Source organism: Meles meles, chromosome 21 (genome assembly GCF_922984935.1).
Source record: "Meles meles chromosome 21, mMelMel3.1 paternal haplotype, whole genome shotgun sequence".
NCBI classification, from domain to species: domain Eukaryota; kingdom Metazoa; phylum Chordata; class Mammalia; order Carnivora; family Mustelidae; genus Meles; species Meles meles.
The window spans coordinates 8,156,873-8,179,926 of NC_060086.1; the positions used below are offsets into that span (position 1 = coordinate 8,156,873).

At 48.7% G+C, this 23,054-nt stretch overlaps 1 protein-coding gene and 1 non-coding gene across 2 annotated transcripts in view; one reads left to right on the plus strand and one right to left on the minus strand.

Annotated features, from left to right (window-relative positions):
* Positions 1-23,054, minus strand: part of CUX1 (cut like homeobox 1) — a 338,009-nt gene that overhangs the window by 115,213 nt on the left and 199,742 nt on the right. The window contains 4 exon segments of the mRNA XM_045994176.1: positions 4,550-4,616; positions 6,237-6,313; positions 9,120-9,243; positions 13,028-13,165. Of these exon segments, the coding sequence (XP_045850132.1) occupies positions 4,550-4,616; positions 6,237-6,313; positions 9,120-9,243; positions 13,028-13,165 (406 nt within the window).
* On the plus strand, positions 18,551-18,656 carry LOC123934307. Its single transcript, XR_006816775.1, has one exon. It is a non-coding gene; the product is annotated as a U6 spliceosomal RNA (small nuclear RNA).

A 23,054-nucleotide genomic window follows, 5' to 3' on the forward strand; every position in this document is an offset into this window, starting at 1 on the left:
GCTTGGCTGGCCTGTGCAGGCTGAAGTCAATCGGGACGCTAACTTTCCATCTGCTAACACAAGTGGGAAATTCGGGACCCAGGGTGCCCCTCTCAGGGCAAAAGAAAAAAAAAAAAAGAAAAATAAAAGAAAAAAGAAAGGAAAGGGGGGGGGCAAGCAGAGACATAATTCATTTATTTAACCCAGAAACGGTTATACTCTGCAACCCTGCAATCCTCTTACACAACTGTTTTGGCAAACCCCCCTATGTTCCAACAAATATTAAACTGTGCTTGCCATTTGTCTAAGGAATCTTGCATTAATAAACATGAAGAAGAACACTTTTACCTCCCACTCTCAATGACGGGACAAAACAAAGACCAGCTGTATTCATCAATGGGTCCTTGTTCTGCACATAAAGGCTAATTACATTTTGCTTCAAGCCTCCGCGTGGAAAACTTCCCCGCTGCAAGTCGGCCCGCGCTGTCCCAGCTGACGCGGGGTGGTGACTGCTCACAATAAACCGGGCTCTCAGACTCTTAGACCGGCCTCGGTGCCTTCGACCTACAGGCTGCTTTCCCAAGTGCGGGGGACATCTTCCAGGGACAGAGAGTCAAGGGCGACATGGGCTCTTGGAAGTCCCTGGGGAGATGATGACATTAAAGCCCACCTTCCCCAAGGTCTGCTGATTTCAGAAGCATATACCAGGCCCTACTCCGCTCATCATGGAAGAGGGGACGGTCACCAGCGGCCATGCTAGGGGCCACCCGCACCCCCTCCCCGACTCTGCACCACCGCCGCTGTGCGTGTCCGCTGCTGGGTAAGGAAAGTGGGAGTGGTGGTCAGCGAGTGCCCCCAAGGCCAAGGAAGAGGCCCGGGTCCCCCACCCTGTGAGCAGGGAAGCCTTCTCTGAAACCTGTGCTGGACCCTGCCACCCACCCCATCCCCCTTTCGTGATTTAAGAATTCCCTACTCTCGGAGAGAGAGAAAAGAAAGGGTCGAGAAATGTTTTAAGACCATTTGTGAGAAGGTTCGCCCCTGGCGGGCTTCTGCTCGTGCGCATTAGTGAGAAGACGTCCAGTCCACTAAGAGACACGCACGGTGGGCCCGAGGCAGCCGGCAGAGTAACAAACCTTCCCCGTAAAATAAAGGGGGAGAGGGATGCGAGGGGGCAGCCTCCACACACAGGCGCTCTCCCAGGCCGATGGACTCCCCACAAAGCTGCAAGAAAGTAGTGAGGACTGACTCAGTCCATTCTCCACATTTTTTGTGGATTACTTACTCTGGGAAGCACGTACAGTAAGTTTGGCCCTCGGCTGCCTTTTGTTAGCCGTCAGTCCATTTCCAACTTGGGAAATGCCCAACCCCTGTGCAGGCCTGAGTCCGCTGTCTTTCCCCCGCTCCCAACACACACGGCACTCACCCTGCCCCACCCCCATGTCTGGCACGTCTGGTGGGCCCCCTGGGTGGAGCCTGGTCACCCCGTGTTCTCCCACACCTGCACTCCTTTGCCTCCAGCAGCCCCTCACCTGAACTCATCTTTCAACCACAAACCACATGTCACCTCCTTCAGGAAGGCTTCTCTGATTACCCTTTCCTCTTGCTCCAGCTGGCTGAGCCTCCCCTCGAGGCTGCCCACTGGCTGTCGCTGAGTTCAGCCACGGGAGTTCTGGCAGCGGGAAGCAGGGAGGGTAAGGGCAGGGGTCGCTCTTTGTCCCAAAGGCCACAGGTCCTCGCAAGCCTCGGCGGGGTACATCCCGGCCCAGTCCTGGCTCAAGCTGCCACACTCCCTCTGTGGCATGCCTCCTGCCAGCCCCTCGCTGGAGTGGGCTGTCTGTCTTGTGGACACCCTAGCAGCACACGCGCTGTGCCAGCTGCCAGCCCCTCTGCCCACAGCAGGGATCACACTGGATTCCAATGGCTTGTCTCCCCGAACCTTCTACCTCGGGATTTTCAGGACCGAGCACAGGGCCAGGCTCAGATGGGGCCCTCTAGGAATGTCGGCTGTGCTGAGCAGGGACTCTGTTCTGAGTCGTGACCCTCGTGAGTTAGGCTTGTTCTCCCCAAGCACACACAGGCGCACCGTACCCCCGTCTCCCTGCTCCCCTCGGGGGAAGGCAAACAACTCCCTGCTCCGATCCTGGAAGGTGACGCGCCCTGAGCTCCCATGGCCCCGAAAGCAGTCTGTGACGACAGCCAGTCCCAAAACAGAACGTTCTGTTAGAATAAGCAACTCTCATACTTTCTGCTTCTATTTCCACTTACTGGAGTTTGGCGAACATGAGCAAGTCATGCATGGGTTTTCATTTCTTCGGATTTTGGGGGGAAAAATCTTTTTGGCCTTAGGACACATTGATACGATGAGAAACAATCTGGAGATATTTCTCACTGAGCCCACACCAGTGACCGCCACTGCCCATCAGATGCCAGTAGAGTCGTAGGAGTTGAGGGGAGGTCTACGGCCTCTGCGGCCCCCCTGGTGACCTTGCTGGTTCAGGGGACCCAAGATTTAATTCTTACCTGTAACAGGACAGAGGCGGCTGCTCTGTTCAGCCCAGGAGTCAGAGGGTCTATAAACAGTAACTAGAAAAATACTTAAGACTGAAAATCATCCCTGTCATCTTAAGAGGAGGTCACCTGGGAGCAGGGCCCTGACAGGTGGCTGCGCTGTCCATCCCCCAGCATCAGCCTGGCCTCTAGCGATGTCAGAGAGGGTGGGGACAGAGGATGAGAGACCCCGACCCTCTGGGCTGTCTCCCGGCAGCTCCCCAGCCACCAGATTCCCCACCCAGCAGAGATGGAAACCTGGGGGCAGGGAGCATGTCAGCCCTTTCTAGATGGCTCTTCTGGGCTAAGTCGCTTCCCCAACACCTAAGACAAACCAATTCAATGGACACAAATTTTCTCTGTGGCTTCTCTAGAAGCCCAATAAAGAAATGATGAGTCTAAACCAGGGACCAGTACTGAGCCCTCAAGTGACAAGTGGCATTATCTGCTGTCATTTCTGAATGACTGTGGTAGAGGCAGTATGTCTCCAGGCTGCTTCTCTTCCCTAAGCGGGTGCACGTCTGCAGCTAACAGCCGTAGACCTCCCCGGCACGCCCCGGGAGGACACGGCAGGAGACGCCAGCTTCTGGAACCTGAGCCTCTTAAAACATTCTCAGAGTAGCGGCTTTCAAAATAATTTCTGATTGAGACCCCCCGAAAGAACCGCATTTTACACCTCAACCCAATAACCATACATTTGTATTTTTGGATTTCTACACACAACGAACACAAAAGTGTCACAAAACAACACTCGACTTTACCCTGTGCCGGGAGCCATGATACTGTCTGCTCGGCTCTGTTATTTCGTTTTCTGTTGTATTTTATTGCTCAACCTGTGGGTCGCCGCTCACTAAACTGACTTCACCCCTGCGACACCCAGTTTGAGAAACACTGGCTTAGAGGGGCTCAGAGACGGGCTGCGCAAGTTTTGAAGTGAGCAACGAAGCAAGCTTTGGTTAATTATAGAAATGGAAGATGTATCTGTGTCTTCCAGAAAGAGATGTGGGTTACAAAAACAAAATAATGAACCCTGGTGTGGGGCGGTGGGGGGGGGGGGGGTGGGGGGAGAAGGAATTTACCAAGAAAGACAATGACTATTCTTAGTAGAATAAAATCCAGGCAAAAATAATAGAAAAATAAGGGTGGCGGGCTGGCAGAATAGGGGGTCAGACACCAATGCCCCCCACCCCGGGCAGTGATGCCCACGCAGGCATAGCGGGGGACCCTCCTTACTGGCGCAGAGCAGCCTGGGGGCGTGGGCTTCTGAGGGACACCAGGGGAGGCTCCCAGAACAGGAAGTGGCTCAACGTCTCGTCTGGTAGCCCCTCCTGCCTGGACTTTGACAGGGGAGACCGGGGCAGGGACAACCGCTGCTGCTTTGGCATCTCCCTTGATTTCCGTCACTACTGTTCCTTCTTTTCCGGAGTTCCGCATGGCGGGGGGAGTGTACCCGTGCTGCCCCAGATCATGGATTTCCTTCTGGCAAGAGCCTCGTGCGACACATGCCTGCCCCAACACACGTGCGCCCTGTGTGTCCGTACATGGATGTGTCTGTACACGGATGCCAAGTGTTCTAAGGGGTGACGCGAGCAAATACGTCTGTGTGGGAGCCAAGGACGCAGACACAGGGAAAAGGGGACATCATCTGCATGAACCCAGCTCCCCGAAGGGTCCCATGTGTCCCCCCTTCTAGAAGATGCCCTGTTCCCAAACTTTCTTAGAAAAAGGCACATGTTGATGAGGCTTCTCAATAATAAGGACACAAGTTCCAGTGTTCTAGGAGCTCCAGAACTTACTGTCACATCATGGTCATTAGACTGAGGCGAGCAGTTCACAGGGGTGATGCTGTTGTCCCCGTGGCAGCCCTGAGGCCGAGCGCCTCCTCCTGAATCCCGTACCGCTTTGTGAAAGCCAACAGACAGGAGGGCAAAGCTGGGGGGGCGGGGGTAACTTCCACAGATTAGCAAAGCTGGGGACACCTGACCGAAAGCATGCAGACGGGGGAAGCCAGGCAGAGACTTACTTGGCAGTAATTTCTTCATCGTATTTGGTTTTCAGGTCAAATAATTCTGTTCGAGTTTTTTCCAGGGCTGAAAGGCAGAGGACATAAAACCTTGATATAAGATACCAGTTGTTCAAATTAAATTAGAAAAGGTAAAGTAGGGGCGCCTGGGTGGCTCAGTTGGTTAAGCATCTGACTCGGTTTCGGCTTAGGTCATGGTCTCAGGGTCATGAGATCGAGCCCTGTGTTGGGCTCTGCGCTCGAGAGTCTCTCGCTCTCTTGCTCTGCCCCTCCCCCCGGCAAAGAAAAAGAAAGGCAGAAAAAGTACACAAGCAGTGTATACGCATCCAAGGAGTCCAAGATAACAAAAGTACACAGAAGGGGCCGAAAACCCCCCTTCACTTCTGCCTCCTCTTAGCCACGCCCCTCCTCGGAGATAATTCCCGTTACTGGTTCAGTGTGTAGATTCCCTGCTTTTACATATATTTTATTATTTAAAAAACACTTTCATACAAAATTGCCTATATATATATTTTTTTTCTCCCCCTCCCGACCCTGCACAGATAGGATGACCCAAATACTTTCTGAGACTTTCTCTTTTCCTTTAGCAGAACTGCATGGAAAGCTCTCCGTATCGGGACACAGGCAGTAACAGTGAGCTCTTGCATGAAGCCAGCCAAATGCTGGGCACCTGAGGACCCACAGAAGCCAAGGTCCTGGGGTAAGGAGCCAAGACACTCCGGACACACAAATGCCAGCTGGCTGGCTCCCCCAGGAGGCAACTTACATTCCCAGCAATACCAGGAGTGTGACTATTTCCTTATATTCTCACCGACACCGCATATTATTAAAGAAAATTCTTTTGACAGTATGACAGGCAAAACAATCTTTCCTCTGATTTAACGAGCATCCTCTTGCCTGTTAAGAATTGTTACTGTTTTTTCATGCGTGTACTGGCCACGTGCATATCCCCCTCAGACCACCTGTTTGCGTCTCTGGCCCCTCGTTCTACTGGACTGTTTATCTCTTTGTAGATTTCCTAGTGAGTTTTTAGGGTGTCTTGAGATCTTGGGGGTCTCATTTACGTGTCTGGAAATGTGCTGTGGTTATGTTCTCACACTCCGGCATGAGGTACTCCCTCGGATTATGAGATCTTCTGATGTTTTTCCCCCCACATTCAAGTTACGTATGTGATGCAGTTTCCCTTTCAGGGGAAGAAAGAGAAAGAGAAAGAGAAAGGAGGAGAAGAAAAAAAAAGCATAAAGAAACGATCAAAACTCCAGCACAATCTTTCCGGGCGTCTTAAATTTTAAAGTTCTACTAGTACTGTGCTTAAGGTGGGAAGAAGTATTTTTTTGTTTTTCCCTCTCATGGTTCCAAATGAGATGTCAGTCCTTGACAGTTTGGCGATTTAGATGTGTTTGTTGGAAAAAGAGCAGAAAGAAAGGATGGCGTGTGGAAGGGATGGGAAAGGAATTCAGACCCTCCCACCTGGACGTTACCGACTCAGGGTGGGTGAGAATGAAGTCAAGGTCGAGAGGCTGGGGGGGGGGCGGGTCCTGAGGAGCGTGGGCCCCTTCACTCCTCCAGGGGGCCCGGTACAGGGATGGGAGTACGGCAGGGGGGGAAGGGGGAACAAGGGCACAGCCCAAAGCCCCTCACTTCCGTCTTCCCTGAATGGACTTGACTAGGATGCAGAACGTCCCACCTGTCTGCAGACTTTGAACTTTGTGTTCCGCTTCCTCCAGCTTTGAGGTGGTGGACATCTGCGTCTCCTGCAGCTTTCTGGAAAGGAAGAGAATAAAGCCAACTTGGTCATCTTATTCCCCAACGTGAACGTCCTGTGTGCTTTGAAGCTCGGTGACCAACGATCTTTGCGGCAATCCACGCCACTGGCCACGGGTGCATGATGGGGCTACCGCTGGGGGCGCCATGAGCGTCGCATGCCCGCTCCCCCATCTTCAGCGCCCCGACTCTGTACCCACATGGGACACAAGGTGGAGCGTGCATCCCGCGGGACCTGATGCAGGCTGACGGACACAGCCAGGCATCTTAAATGTAACTTGCTATTCACGGGCCAGATAGTTAAAGAAATAAAAATAAAAATCATCATCACGCACTCATTGTTTTCCGAAGTTCCCCAAGAAGAACGATACATTTACATTTTGCTGACACAATGAAGGAATTTGTTGGAATAAAGGGTGTGCTAATAGATGTGACAGCTGCTCTGCGTCTGTTATAATGGAATGTAAATGTGACCATAATACCTAATGCGCGACTGTCAGTGTTTGAACCCAGCGTCCCTGGATTTACATTTCCCCTGATCTCCAGATGAATTCCCTGGTCAATAAATAGCATTCCTTCCTCCTCATCTGCAGAAAATGTCTAAAAATAAGTTTATTATTTTTACATCATATGAAGAGAACACATGCTCTCAGACAAACAAACCTGGGAATATAGAAAAGTAGAAATTACATCATTAAAAAAAAAATTGCCCCAATTCCCATCCCTTATGGAGAAGGGATTGCTCACGTTTTCACATGTTCCAATTATAAAACTATTACAGGTTCTGAGTTAAAAAAAAAAAAAAACAACCCACCTGCACAAGTATACTATAAACTCACACATAATATACAACAGTGTAATAGACATTCCCTGTCCCTTTCAGTGTGAAAGGGATCACGGCACGCGCGGCTTGCCCGCTTTTTCACGTACTTCCTTACTTTGGAAGCGTTCTACACCAGGATACGTGGCTCCCCCTCATTCTTATTAAATAATTAACATAACCAGCCTCTGCGGACTGTTGGACTGTTTACTGCCTCTTTCTACTAGACAGCTCTGCAGTGATCATTATGTAGACATTGTTGTGTAATCGTGACAGTGAATCTGTTGGATGAAGTTCTAGCAGAGGAATTAGAATGGTCAAAGAGTACGTGTGATTTTTTTATTATTGTTGTTCTGATAGATATTGAGAAACTTCCCAGCCACCAAAAAAAACCTCACTAATTTAAACTCTTGCCAACAGCATGTGAGTGTTTGTTTTCCTGCGCCAACACTAGATAAAATTAAACCGAATTTTCCTGCTGAGTAAAGCTGAGCATTTGCTTCTGTTCGTACGAACTGTCTGCGTATCTCCGTTGTCCACTTCGTAGCTCTCGTTTTTTCCTACTAATCTGCGAGGGCCCTTACGTGGTTGGAAAATGTCTTCTCAGTTTTTTATGCTTTTACAATGTTTATTGTTACTTATTTTTAAATAATCGGTTTTCAACTATGATCAGAAAGAAATACCTACTCCAAGATTACTAAAAACAGAATACTTGCCCAAGTTTTCTTCTGGTATGTACACAATTGAATTATTAATGTTTAAAGCCTAGATCGCTTTCAATTTCTTGGTGTAAAGAACGACATTAAAAAAAAATCATCTAGCTTTATCTTCTATCCCGAGTGGTCAGTCTGGTATTTGCATCTTTAAATATAATTAATTCTTTTACCTAGTTTGAAAAGCCAATTTAATAATATCAAATTCCCAGATGAATTTACTCCCACCATTTCAGACGCATGACTTTGCTCTGTGCAGCGGTAATCACGCTGTATGTAATTGTCTATCATGCATTTTCCTCTCCGTATCATGCTGGATACATCGCTGGTCTCACTTCAAATTCTACACTGTTACTATTTTAACAGCTGTGCCATGGTCCAGCAGGGAATGGCCCGGCTTTACCTACGCATTCCTCTCTGGCCGGCATTCTGATGGCTTGCCTCCCCAACCCCTCACCCTAGCTAGTATCAGTAACATGGTGAGAAACTGCTTTGGGCATCAAGTGCTCTCCTCGGAACCCTGACCCTGTTGAGCTCCCTTTTCCCCTGGGGGCAGTACCCAGCCCTGCTCTCCCACACTGCAAGGACCGGCTTTGGTCCTGCAGCAAGGACTCTGGGAGGCCATGTGAGGCCACCGGGGAGGCCGGGGCTGGAGTGCTGAGCTGGGCTCTGGTCCCAACTCTGGGTGGTTGGCCGGGAGGGCATGGGCAAGTCTTGAATCTGAAGCCTTGTTTCTCTATCTGTAACAGATTTTACTGACGTTGGCTGCTTGATATACGGAGTGTGGCAAGGTACAGAAAAGAGGCCAAAAACCCCAAAACCCCCCCAAAAACCAAAAACCCCAAGATATGTGGCTGATGTTAAATATCCGCATTCATTTCGCCAGGTGGCAGGATTTTGGCGTGTGTCTAGGGCGTCCCCAGAGAGGGCACAAGGCCATGCCCTGTCATCTCAGCTCACGTCAGCGCATGCCAAGCACACACACTTTGTGCTCAAGCCCTGGACCAGCATGGCCTTGACGGACACACTCTGGTCCCCTTGGCTACCTGACGCCACCCACCGTGGGTAAACGATGCACGGCCCTCAAGGTAATCTCCCAGACGACAGAGTAAGGGACACCTTTACTTTTCAAACAACATTTTGGCGAGAGCCCCGCGGAGCGTGGTTCGCCATCCAGGCTGGTCTCCCGAGCTTGTTCTGGACACTCCTGGCAGAGTCAAGTTCAGAGTTAAGAACATCGTGTCAGTGCGTGCAGACCCCACCAGACACTCACCTCTCCTTTTCCGCAAAATCATTTTGTAACTTCTGTTCCTTTTCGAGAGCTATAGTCTCCGCTTGGTTCTTCAGAGTCTGTTCATATTCTCGGATTTTTTCTTTAAGTGCTTTTATCGTAACCTCTGCAGAAACGGAAAGATGGGAGTGAGAGGCGCAGATTCTGTGCGGCTACGCATGCCAGCCTTCTGCGACCTGGTAGGATCGCTGTTCTAAACTTTAGCTCCTCAACCCTGACACAAAATCAATGGTTACGAGTCCCTTCGGAGACCTTTTACTCTCTAAATGTTAAATTGAACTTTAAACATTTAGGCTGTGGAGGATCAATGGATTTTGCTGGGAAGAAGAGCTATGGTTTCTTCAATACGACTTACAAAAAAGTGGGGGGGGATCAGTGGTCACACAGAATATCATCTTATTGATAAGTTTTAAATTAGTCCTCTACTGAGGGAAGATGAATCGTGTTTTTGTGCAGTTTAAGTACTTTCTCACAAAGAAAACAGTTCATAACCGTGTGTGTGTTCTGGAAGAAGGGGTCCTGGCCAAAGTCAGGTGAGTCTAGAGACGTGCCTGGCCCTGCGCTGTGGTCCTGTGGGTTCACAAGTGACAGGGTACCATGGGGGACGTGGTGTGCTAAGCGGGCACGGTGCACATCTAAGGGACGCACCCCAGAACTGGGGGCTGTGTGCGTAGAGCAGGGGACTCCTGCGGGAGCCACATCTCCGGGAGAGTGAGTGCCAGGGGTGTGGGCAGAGGGCTGGGCGATGGAGGAGCCCTGCGGGGCTCAGTGCTCAGGGCCCCTCGGGGGGCAGGGCTGGCCCTAGAAAGCATGGGCCCCACCACCACCGAGTGCATGCTTCTAGCCCTCGCTTTAATGAACCCAATGGGAACGCCAAAGCAGATGTAATGGACAGGGCAGCGCCCCGACTCAGACCCGTGGGTGGCTCGAGGGCAGGACTGTTCTGCCTGCTCCCTCCCACAGATGCCCCCACCCCACCCTCTGTGCCGGGCCGTCCCTGGCAGGGCACTGAGGCCCCAGCTCCCAGCAGAGTAGAGCTCTCAGGAAGCCACACCTGCTGTGCGGGATCCGTCTGTAGAAGGCGAGGCCGAGAAAGGACCAAGGCACGAATGAATGGGGGAGCCTAGGCAGGTTGGCTGCGGGAGGCCTGGACGGCGCCTGTGACAATGGGACAATGGGGCTCACGTGACAGCACTGGCTGCCAGGTCTTCGCCCAAGTAACAACTTGCTCCGGGGCCCTCGGTCCTTCAGGCTGTGACCCACATCCGGCTTCTCCAGCCCCAGCTGCACAGACGGGCAAGGCCAGAGCCTACGTGCGGGCGGTTAGTACCCGCATGGCTTCGGGGAGAAAAGCCAAAGGCTCTTTCGTGAAGAGAAGAAATGGGCCCTTTTTATGAAGCGGAACCCACAGGGCTCTCCTTAGAACCTTCCACTTCCATAGGTTCTCCTTAGAGAGAGAGGAAATTAAAACCAAGGACCCCGTCAGGGCATCTGAAAGGAGAAAGGGGGTCTTTCTGCCTTTGGGGCTGGCTGTTTGGGGCCTGAAAGAAATGCTGTGTGAGCCTCATGGCTAAGCACGTCCATTGCTGTCCAGCCACAGTGACAGGAGCAAAGGTGGGCAGGAGCGGACCCAAGTGGACACCATGACAGGTCAGCTCCGAAAACACACGCACGCTCTTTAAGTCCGGGTCTATGTGACTGTGTCACCATGGAACATTTCTCACAATTGGTGGGAATTATTCGTGTCGCGCATGGACCTCAGTGCTCACTCCAGAGGGGTTTCTCAGAGTGACACAGCCGTGCTCCCCCCAAAGGGGAGGCTGGGTCACCAGCCGGGGGCTCCCACGCTGTCTGACGGTGTCTCTTTGCCATCCCCACCCTGCCCAGGGCTGCTCGCTGGCCAGCCGAGACTAAGCCGGGGCTGGCTCGTCCTGGAGCCTCTGGTCCTCTTCAGGGCCGGCCTGGGTCCGGGACCTTCCCTGGGGTGGTCCCAGCTGGAGCCCCTCCCTGTGAGTCCGCGAAGGGGGAGGAGACTGGCCGTACAGAGAGAACCGCAGTGCTCTGCTCTACAGACATGCCTGGGCGCCAATGTGCTCAGCTTTAAATGGCGGGGAAAGTTCTAGCACTTGATAAAGAGGCCCTTTCCGCTCTAACTTTTCATCCATCTACACTCCGGCCGTGACATAAACACATGTGCATCCCGCCTTTCCAAGTCAAACCCATCGTATACTGGGAAGAAAGGAGAGGAAATTGTCATTTTGTAAAGATATCAATAAATAAGGAGCGGTGGGAATTTCTAGAAAAAACAGCCGTGGGCAGTAAGATCCTCTGATGTTTACTGAGTGCCAGGAAAAGTATGCTAAAGGGCCCCCCAACATCTCAAGGAAGCCCACCCCAATCCTCAGTGGTTACGATGTGAGGCCTCCCACCCAAGAAAGGGAGGATTTTCATGAAGTGAGGTCCCTCGATCACTTGTTTAAGGTCTCAGAGCTAAACAGTGGCCTTGGAGGGTCTCAAAGCAGGTCTGTCTGCCTCCGGAGCCTTTGTTCTGAAGTCTGGGGACTTGAGTATTTCACTGAAAAAAGGCCATCAGATCGGGTCTTTGGGGAGGACTCCCCACACCCGGTTACGGTTCCTCGCGGGGCAACTGGGCCCGGGGAGCCGAGCGAGCCAGGTTGCCGAGGGAGACCACACAGGGCCCAGGGCCCACGTGCACCTCCTCCAACAACAACAAAAATCCATCCATAAAAAACGGGAAGAGCGGGTCTGTCCAAATGAGATGTCAGAGGTCACGGGAGGGAGCAAGGCAGTCCCTCCCCCTGGGCAGTGCTGCCAGGAACCCCGACGCGTGCTTTCCCGGGTTCTCTCTCACCTGGAGTGTGGGGGGAAGGCGGCCCCTTCTCTAACCCAGATCCCAGCCCGCTGTGTCCAGCGCCTCACTGTGAAGCAGGACAAAGCTGTCCCGATGCACCCCAAAGGCTTACTGGTCCCTGTGGAGCCAGAGTGAGGTGGGGGCTCCTGGGGGTCTGTGTAACCCACCCCAAGGGGGAAAGGGGGTCCTCGGGACTGCCTCTCAAAGCCTGTCTCCAATGGTCTCAAAGCCAAAGGACACTTGAAAGATCTAAGTGATTGTTCTCCAGCGCGTGGAGCAGACTGGAGAAAGGGCCACTCCCCCGAAGTCACCCAAAAGGCCAGCCCTGGCTCCCAGCTCCTCCCTCGCCCACATGCCCAAACCAGAACACACGGGCGACCTTTTAGGTGGCGCTGGCAGGACGACTGGCAATGGCTGCAACATGGGGCCGTGCTCTGTCTCCGCGACAGGCAGGCCCGCAGGCTCCCGCACACGGTAACCACATCGGGATTCAAGGTGCCGCAGAGATCCCTTGGTTCTTCCCCGACAGGAAGAGCTGGGCGACCTCTGCCCTCCCGGCCTCGGTGGGTCGCCGGCTGGGCAGCCCGGCCAGTTCTCTTTCATTAAACTCAAAGGACTAGGGGACACGGAGCAGCGGCCATTACCAAAGGACTTACTGGCTCCGGCCCTTTGATCACGAGCGGGTTCTCTGACAGGTGTTGCCCGCAGGCAGCCCACCAGCCTTCTGAAAGGCGGATCCCATGCCACGATGATCACGATGATCACGGTCACGGGGCCGTAAGCGCAGGCGTCGTCACTGTGCTCGGGAGAAGTTTTGCTTCCAAACGGCTACGCGTTATTACTATTATCATCTCTCTCTAACGATTCTGATTCGGGTCCCACCCTGACTTCGTGACGTGGAGTCCAGTTAGAGCTCGTCCCGACAGCGTGCGGAGGCAATTAGAGGCAGAGGGGAACAACAACAACAAAAAAGGGCAAAGACAAGACAAAGCAAAGCACAGAACTGTCTGCCACCAACCTTGATTTTTCACTTCGGCAAATTCCTTGTTGTACTCTTCCAGAGTCTCCCGAAGCTTCTGGTTCTCTGTTTCAATGTCGTGCAGACGCTGCACTTTTAGCTGGAGCTGCTGCCCGAGGTCCAGGGCAGGCACGGGATCTGCGGGAGAGAACAACGCACGTCACCCCACTCTGGGCACAGACCAGCCATGTTCACGGCCCGGAGCAGGCCAACGGCAGGGCCCAGGAGGTCAGCCTCCCCGGCTCCCCCGTGGCTTCTCTGTCCCCCTGCATAGCCCCGGGCCCGCCAGGTGATAGGCCGGGGACACTTCTCTGTGGCCTACAAAGGACGGGTACACAGTCCCAGCCTCCAGGGCCACAGTTTGTGGCCGTGGTGTGGCAGTGGCCACGGGTGCACTGGGATCTGCCCACGGCTCTGGCATGGTGTGACACTCAAAGGATTTCTGGGTCCTTGAGCTGATGGACAGGAAGGGGACACACGTGGCGGAGGCAAGGGAAGGTGCCAGAAGCCTCGAGTCTCCTGTAATGCTTGGGAGGCTGGAAGTAGCACTGATCCCCTGACAGCCTCTTGCCGTCGCGGACACTCTGATGGACGTTTTCTCACTGGAGCTTCCCCGCCATCCCAGGGAGGGGACGTGACAGTGTGTCGTGTTCCTGTCTTGCAGGTGGGACTAAAGCTCCCGGGAGCACAGTGGCTTGCCCAGGGTTTCCCAGCTCCGTGGCGGGCCGGCCAGCTGCGGGGGGGCAAGACTCCCCGGGTCACAGTTCGGACGCAGGAGACCGCACCTGCACGGGTCGCGTGAGGTCCCGCAGGCCGACTCGGTGTGCGATCTGTGATCAGATGGACCTACACAAAACTGGAATTTCCCCTCAAATTCCAGACTGCAGACACGAAACTTGCAATACTGACTTTTGGCCTTTGACTCTATTGCTAATTCAGCGTGCGATGGGGAGACGCTGATGCTCTCGGTTCTTTCCTCTGCTGCCGGGAAGGCGCTTCTGGTCCACCTGCTGGGCACCAGGGAAGCGCCTCCCCTAGAATTCTCGGCTGGTGCATGTGGAATAACCCAGTCCGCTGGGCTTAGAGGAGATTACTGGAGATATTTCTGGTATGGACGCCAGTCTCACTTGTGAGGCGGCTGCGAAGATTTAGTCTCTGCGGCAGGAATGCTAAACACCGGGCCCTGAGCATCAACAAGGGCATATATTCAAGAGCACACTTGATTTTCAAATACCAGAGTCATTAATTTTTCAGACCACCCTCGGTTCCTGGAAGCGAGGGGAGATCTCCCATGCCTGAGTCGGCCAGTCTGCCAGGAGCCAGGAGCCCTGCGAGATGCCAGCGTCTCCGCAGAGTTTACAAAGAGGCAGGCCCTGGGGAATGTCCAGCGCAGCAGCGGACGCGCGCGCGGGGCTTTAACATAGCACTGACTGTCACGCGACCCCTGGGACCGGGTGGGGGGGGAGCGCATTTATCCTGGGTGTCTACACAGTTTATGACTATGTCACTTTCTCATTTGTGGCTTTGCATTATTATTTTAATCAGCATTAAAATATTTACATTAAATTAGATTTCAAAAGCTATCCTGGGGAGACGGGTCCTTATAAGTAGGGGGTAGGGATAACCCAGAGGCGGAATTCCTCAGAACATTCCAGGTGCCTTGTTTTTTTGTCCTTTTTTTTTTTTCTTCCCATTTCACGCTTCTCCAGGGTACTTTCCTACCTCCCCACCTCCAACACCCGCCTTTTTCACCCTTCTTTCTCCCTGTGGTCCCACGCAGGTCAAATGGCCTGAAGGACAGACACAGTCCGCCCAGCGCCCCCTTCATCTAGCACACCCATCTGAACTTGACACCGAGGTCAGGGAAGGATTGAGAAGGAGAACCGCTGCACTCGGATAAAACTCTATTAACGTCCGAGCATGGAGCTTTCCAGCACAGCTGCCCGTACAAATTATATTTTTAAAGAGCTAAGCCAGTGTCCTGCCCTCTCCGTCCCGAAAATTTCTGGCGACAACTTTTCCAGTCCATTCCTTTTAAGAGGCCAGGACCCACTGTGTCTGCTTCGAATAAAAAATAGCTTCCCTCGTTCGAGTCAGCCAGGAGCTCAGTGACATATAAAACATAACATGTACATTATCGAGTGAATGGGAATTAGACCTTTAGACAAAATTTCAAAGCATTACATTGTAAATGAAAATTCTGGCAATCTCATCATTATTCATTAGGCAAGTATATTTAATTTAACACTATTAAAGGTTAATGCCTAAGTAGCAAAACTGGTCACAGAATAGAGAATGAACTCAATGTTCAAACATCTCCATGCATTAAACTTCAAACTTTAATACGGTACAGGTGAATGACTAGACGCCTCCAGCATTTGAATATTGTTTTGGATTATGTAAAAGGCATTGCTGAAGTCACTCTTAGGCTTAATTTTTATGACTTGTATTAAAGGAACAGCTAATTACCACATGACAATATAATGACTCTAGCATGTTTGGGCTGGAGACCAAAACAATGAATCTCGGCGTGCCGAACCCCAACCTGTATGTTAATCCAGGGGAAATCATGGCTTTTTGTCTCGTTAATGATTCCCGGGGCCATTAAACCCCGCACAAGTATTGTTGGGTCTCATTCGGAACGTCATAAGCCTCCGACCTTGGCAGCTCAATTAGGGAATTGTCTGGCGGAGGCCAGAGAACGCACCAAATCCTGCAAACCCGTCTCCTTGCCTCTTCCAGTTCAACGGGTTTGATCATCGGTTCCATCCACCCAACGTGACAAACTTGCAAAGTGTTTTACAATCATCTGACAGTGAATTCCTAAAACGCTCTTTGAGGCATTCTGTAGCTCATTATGCAACACAGGACCCAGAACGTAATTACAACCAACAACAACAACGCCATCACCTGTATTTACCCAGCACCTTCTCCTAAGTACATGTAACATGACCTCATTAATTCCAGCCGCCACAGTCAGAGGTCGGAGGAGGGGCGCTGGCAATCCCACCCAGCGACTTGGGGGCGGCGAGGGGGGGTAAGAGGAGAGAAGTCGGAGGCAAACGGGCACGCACAATTCTGATTAGGATTTCTGCTTCCTGAACCAGCAGCCAACTAAATTATACTGTCTCTTCAAGCACCAATTTAACAAGTATTTCCTACGCATCTCTCTGCTCCGGGCAAGGCCCGCGTGAGGCGCTGGGACGGACCTGTGGCAGCATCAGCTGGGACCAGCCTCACGGGAGAGACACAGCAAGTTCACAAAATGACCAAAGGGAAAGCAAAGAGGGCAACACTGGCGAGATGAGCCAGAGACCACTCCCGGATGGAGACAACGGGCAAAGGGAAACTTTTCTTTTCTTTTTCTTTTTTTTTTTTTTAAAGAGGTGACAGGATTTAGACCTGTGGAGACCGTGGGGCAATCAGTCCTGGTGGAAGATGCGGCAAGTGGGCACGGAAGTGCCAGGCAGGGCCAGGAGAACACTTCAGTCCGACTGCTGGCACCCATGTACATTTTATGACATCAGGACCGTTCTAGGTGCTGGGTGGGGGGCATGGCGGTAAGAAGACAAAACCCTTGCTCTCAAAGGCCTGACATTCTACTGAAATGAAGGAAATGGACAAAAAGCAAAACTAAACAAAACAAAATACTTTCAAGCACTGCCAAGCAGGACTATGAGAGGAAACAGGGTGTGGGAACGGGGAATGGGTCCTGGAGACAGATGGACAGGGAGGGCCTCCTGGAAGAGGTGGCACCGAGATTAAGATCTGGGTGCCAAAGATGAGAGACTCTGAAGCCTCTTGGCAGAGGGAAGAGCAGTGCAAAGGCCCGGAGGCAGATGTGAATGTGGCATATTCCAGGCACAGAGAGAAGCCAGCAAGGCTGCGGTGAAGGGAAGAGAAGGACCGCAAGGGACACATGGTCAGTGACTGAGGCCTGTGCTTAGGGAGCTAAAGAAGAATACAAACAAAGTTAAGGAGAGAAAGAGAAGACATAAAGAAGAATCAAATCGAATTCTGGATCTGAAAATACCAACTACCACCAACGCGGTAAGTAGCGCATCAGTCTCATGAAAAATACAACGTCCGAATCAAGTTTGTATTCAGTTCTACTCCTGATGGGAAAACCCGCCGGAGCAGAGGACCCTGGCAAGGTAAGCCTCTGGCCCACAAGAAGAAAACTGCAGTACTCAGGACCCAAGAAAGGTTTGTTGGTTTAGTGGCCAAGTATTTAAGAGTTTTAGGCTTAAAGATGAGTTACGCAATTTTCTTTTGAAAAGTTAAATGTTCCACATTAGCTGCCCTGTTCTCTGATGGCAGCGTAATACGCTGCCTTGCACACACTTTTGAAAAAACAAATACATGATCTACTTGATGTTTTAATACTTACTGGGGAAAAAACCACTTATTAAAAGAAGCTCATGCTATAGTGACAGCATTTCAAAAGTAGATATTTGGAAACATTCCTATCATCATCTAAACTTACTGACAAAAACAACGTCCTCTATGAAAATGTTTCAGGCACTAAAAATGACTGCAAAAAATGCAAAGAAATAGGATAATCTGGGGTGGGGGGAGATAAGTTAATAAAAACAGAACTAGAAATGACAAGAGATAATGGGATTAGTTGATGAAGACTTCAACAGCTATTATAAGCCTGCTCAAGGATTTAAAGAAAAATATGAACACAATGAGGAGAGAAATGGAAATTACAAAGAAGAATCAAATGGAATTCTGGAGCTTGAAATACAATGTCCGAAATGGGAAAAAAAAAATTCTCTCAACTGGCTTAACACCAGATTAGACTCTGCAAAAGAAAAAAGATCAGTGAATTCACAGACACAATCATAGAAACTGTCTAAACAGGAAAAAAGTTACTAAAACCTCAGCAACCTATGGAATGGTACCAGGCGGTCTAATCCTGGTCCTAGAGAGGGGCAAGGGGTAGATCTGAAGAAACAGGGGAGAAATATTCCAAATTTGGTAAAGGTTATAAACATAACACTCCAAGAAACTCAACAAACTACAAATAGGCTAAACACAGAACACCAATAAACCCCATCAAAATTGGTGAAAAGAAGAATAAAAAGGCAATCCTAAAAGCCAGAGAAAAGAAGGTTTGTTCTGCGCAGGGGAAGAAAAATAAGACTAACTAGGGACCTCCTGTTAGAAATAAAGCAGGTCAGTTCTGAGAGAGAGAGAGAGAGAGAAACAAATAAACCCAAAATTGCCAACATACAGTTTTATACCCAAGAAAAATGTCTTTCAAAAAAAACGAGGTTGAGTTTTGTTTTTTTCCCCCTCAGATGAATGAAAGCTGGGGCAGCTTGCGGTCAGCGTGCCCACGCTGTAAGAAATGTTAAGGGAGATACAGACTGAAAGAAGATGGTGCCGGACAGAAACCTGGATGTGCAAAAAAGAATAAACAACACCAGAAATGGTAAATATATAAAAATAAAATGCTATTTTTCTCATTTTTAATCTCCTAAGAAGATCATTGACTATTTAAAAGCAAAAATAGTAGCGCTCGCTTCAGCAGCACATATACTAAAACTGGAACGGTACAGGGAAGATTAGCTTGGCCGTGCACAAGGGTGACATGCAAATTTGAGAGGTATTCCGTATTTTTCTTTTTTTTTTTTTTAAGATTTTATTTATTTATTTGACAGAGAGAGATCACAAGTAGGCAGAGAGGCAGGCAGAGAGAGGAGGAAGCAGGCTCCCCTCAGAGCAGAGAGCCGGACGTGGGACTCGATCCCAGGACCCCGAGATCATGACCTGAGCCGAAGGCAGCGGCTTAAACCACCGAGCCACCCAGGCGCCCGGTATTCCGTATTTTTCTAAGGTGAAAGAAGAAAGCAAAAATAGTAACAATGTACTGTACCATTAGAACGTATCTAGGAATAAAATGAATAATGATACACAAAGGACTAGAGAGAGAAAATAAGTGTACTGGAACTTCTTCCGTTGTATGAGAAGTAGTATAATATTACTTGAATGTACAATGTAATAAATTAAAGACGGTGATTGTAAACCCTAAGTAATCACTGAAAAAATAAGACAAAGAGTTACAGATAACAAGACAATTGGGGAGGTAAAATAAGATCATAAAAAATGATCAAATGAAGCAGGAAAAAAATAACCCAAACCAGGTAACACAAGTAAGAAACAAACAGTAAGTTGGCAGACTTAAACCCAACTTTATCCATAATTACAGTCAATGTAAAAGACCTAACGTTCCACTTAAAAAGAAGATTGTCAGATTGGACAATAAAGGAAGGCATAGCTGTTTACAAGAAATGCAACTTAAATATAGTAATAAAAAACAGGTTAATAGTAAAAGCATAGAAAAAAGATCAAACATGAAAACATTAATCAAAAGAAAGCTTGAGTGACTAAGTTCAAATCAGACAAAGGAAACTTTAGGACATGAAATATTACTAGGGATAAAGAAAATCATTGTATAAACTTAATAGAAATCGTATGATGCATTTCCTGCAACCACAACAGAATAAATCAATGACGTAACTTCTCCACCCCAAGAAGAGTGAATAAAACCCAAAGTAGAAGTTGGTAAACAGTAAGAACAAAGAGTAATAAAACTTAAATCAGATGGGGAAAAGAGAAAAAGTAAGGCAAGCAAAAGCTAGTTCTTAAAAAAATAATCATTAAAATCGACAAGCCTCTGGCCAGAATGATCAAGAAGAAAAAAGAGAGAATTCACAAATTCTAAGATCGGGAATGACAAAGGAAGTATCACTACACATCCTACAGATTTCTGAAAGATAACAAAACATTATGAACAACATTATACCAATAAACTGGATAATTTACATGATATGGATCGTTCCCTGAAAAATGACCAAAACTGACCCAAGAAGAAATAAAACATCTTCATAGTCTTTTAAATGTTAAAGAAATTAAATTTATAATGAAAAATTTGCACCAAACAAAACCTCAAGCCCAGATGCCTTCACTGGTGGACAAGAGAAATTTTAGAGAAGAACAATAGATTATCTTATACCATAACAGAGATGGTGTAATATAGTATCGGTATCACAGATAGATATCTTACACCAACTCTGTCAGCAAACAGAGAAAGAGGCGGCACTTCTCAACTCATTTTATAAAACCACAGTCCTATACTCCTGATGAATGCAAGTGTGCAAGCCCTTCATAAAATATTAGCAAATCGAATCCAGCAAATTCTAAAAAGCACAACACATCATAACCAAGTTAAGATTTATCCTAGGAAGATGAGGCTGGATTAACATCCCACCATCAACCACATAACTTCATATGAAGAGCAGAAAGGTGAAAAATTGTACGATCACCTCAACGGATGCAGGAAAAAAATCTGACAGAATTCAAAACCTATTCATGATAAAAACTCTTGGCAAAGTAGGAATGGAAGGGCATTTTCTCAACCTCATAAAGAGTGTCTATTAAAACCCCACAGCTAATATCATACTTAATGGTGAAAGACTGAATGCTTTTCCCTAAAGGTGGGCCAGTGCAAGATGGTCCAATGGACCAACGCTTTCTCTACTTCTATTCACTGTCACACCTGAGGTCCAAGCCTGTGCAAGAAAAAGAAAAACAAATATCTGACATTACAGACTGGAAAAAATACAGAACACACCAAACAATATGATCTGGTATTTATGAACATTCCACCCAACATCTATGAAGTCCACAATCTCTTAAGCGCACAAGAAACATGCGAGATAGAAGAGCCCAAGGAATCCACCAAAAAGCTTTGAGAACTAATAGGTGAGTGTGAAAAGGCCACAAATATAGTATTATTATATAAAAATTAAGTGCATTTCTATATAAAAGTGACAAATGGAAAAGAAAATTATAAAGAAAATACTATTTGCTACAGCATCCAAAAACATGACCGGTGAGGTTATGCTGGATGACGTAGGTGCCAGGCTTATATGCGGAAAACTGTAAAATTTTCCTGAGGGAAATCACAAAAGACTTAAAGAAAAACACCATGTTTGAAAGGAAAGATTCGATAGTCTTAAATTGTCAATTTTCCTCAGATTATCTATAGAAGAACCCTGATTAAAATTCTAGGACACTCATGTGTAAAAAGGTGACCAGGGATGTCTAGGTGGCCTCTACCTTCGGCTCAGGCCATGATCCCAGGGTCCATGGATTGAGTCTCACATCAGGCCCCTCACTTGGTGGGGAGCCTGTTTCTCCCTCTGCCTGCCACCCCCCCACTTATGGACACGCATGCCCACATGTGTGCGCGTGCGCGCTCTCTCTGACAATAAATAAATAAATAAAATCTTAAGAAGACCAAAGATAAAGGACTTATATTACCTGATTAACACTGACTGTAAAGCTCTAGTAACCTAGATAGTGTGACATTAACATAAGGACAGATACACAGAACAATGAAATAAAAGAGATGGTCCTTTACAACATATATAGACAGACAGATAGATAGATACGTATATGTCTATCTACATATAGATTATTTATATAAAAGAAGATCTAGACAACATTTCACACACGTAACGTCCATTAATTTTCAATGAAACTTGACCTTAATCTCAAGCCACACGTAAAAACTAACTCAAAATGTATTATCAGTCTAGAGGTAAAAGATAAAAATTAGGGGCGCCTGGGTAGCTCAGTGGATTAAGCCTCTGCCTTCGGCTCAGGTCATGGTCCCAGGGTCCTGGGATGGAGCCCCGCATCGGGCTCTCTGCTCAGCAGGGAGTCTGCTTCCTCCTCTCTCTCTTCCTGCCTCTCTGCCTACTTGCGATCTCTGTCAAATAAATAAATAAAATCCTAAAAAAAAAAGATAAAAATTACACAACTTCACTCAAAAACCACAAGAAAAAAAAATAGAGCCCAGTCAATAATTTCTAAGAACATAAAAAATCCCAGACCATAATAATCAGGGTAACTTGGGCTTTATTAAAATAAAACCTTATCCTCGTATAGGGAGAAAATATTTGCAATGCATATATTTGACAAAGGACCTGTGTCTAGAATATATAAAATATTTACAACTCAGTAATATGGCGATCCATTTTTTTAATGGGCAAAAGATTTTAAACCCTTTATAAGTGAAGATCTAAGAATGACCAAAAGGCACATGAAAAAATAGCATCATCAGTCATCAGGAAAATACAAATTAAAATCACAACAAAATGGCTACATGCTCCGCGGAATGTCTAGCAGTGAAAAGACTGACGACACCAACTGATAGAGAGGACGAGGAGGAACCCGAACGCCCACTGGTTTCTTGCCGGGGCATAAGATAAGATTCTTTCTTTGAAAGAACAGCCTGGCAGTTTCTTAAACCTGTAACCTCATGCCTGCCCTGTGTCTCAGCAATTCCAGTCCTAGGTAGTTACATATGTGTTTGTATGTATGTATTTATATGATTTTGATCATTTATGAGAGAGAGACAGAGCAAGCATGAGCAGGGAGGGGGCAGAGGAAGAGGGAGCGGACTCCAGATTCCCCACTGAGCAGGGAGCCCAATGTGGGGCTCGATCCCAGACCCTAGGAGCATGACGTGAGCCAAAGGCAGCTTAGGCAAAGGAGCCACAAAGGCGCCCCTAGTCTTAGGCACTTAAAAAGTATGCCCACATGACAGCTGCTGATGAATGCTTATAGCGAGTTACTCACAGCAGCCCTCACGCCGGAAACAATACAGGTGTCCATGAGCAGGTGGACGGATAAGTACTCTATTACCCCACACGGAGGGACACCATTCCACACCGCAAAGGAGAAGACTATGACGACACAGATGGACGGCACAGATAAATCCCCAACACAGCACGCTGAGGGGAGGAAGTCCGACACAGACGAGAACATGCCAGGGCCTCCATTTATGTGGAACACCGGAAATAGTGAAGCTAATCGAAAGCGACAGAAAGCAGATCGGTGGTTGCTGGGGTCTGGGATCAGCAGGGAACTTTGGAGGTGATGGGAAGGTTCCGTATCTAGACTGGGAGGGTGGCCATGCTATCAAGCTGTACACTTGAGATCAGTGTGT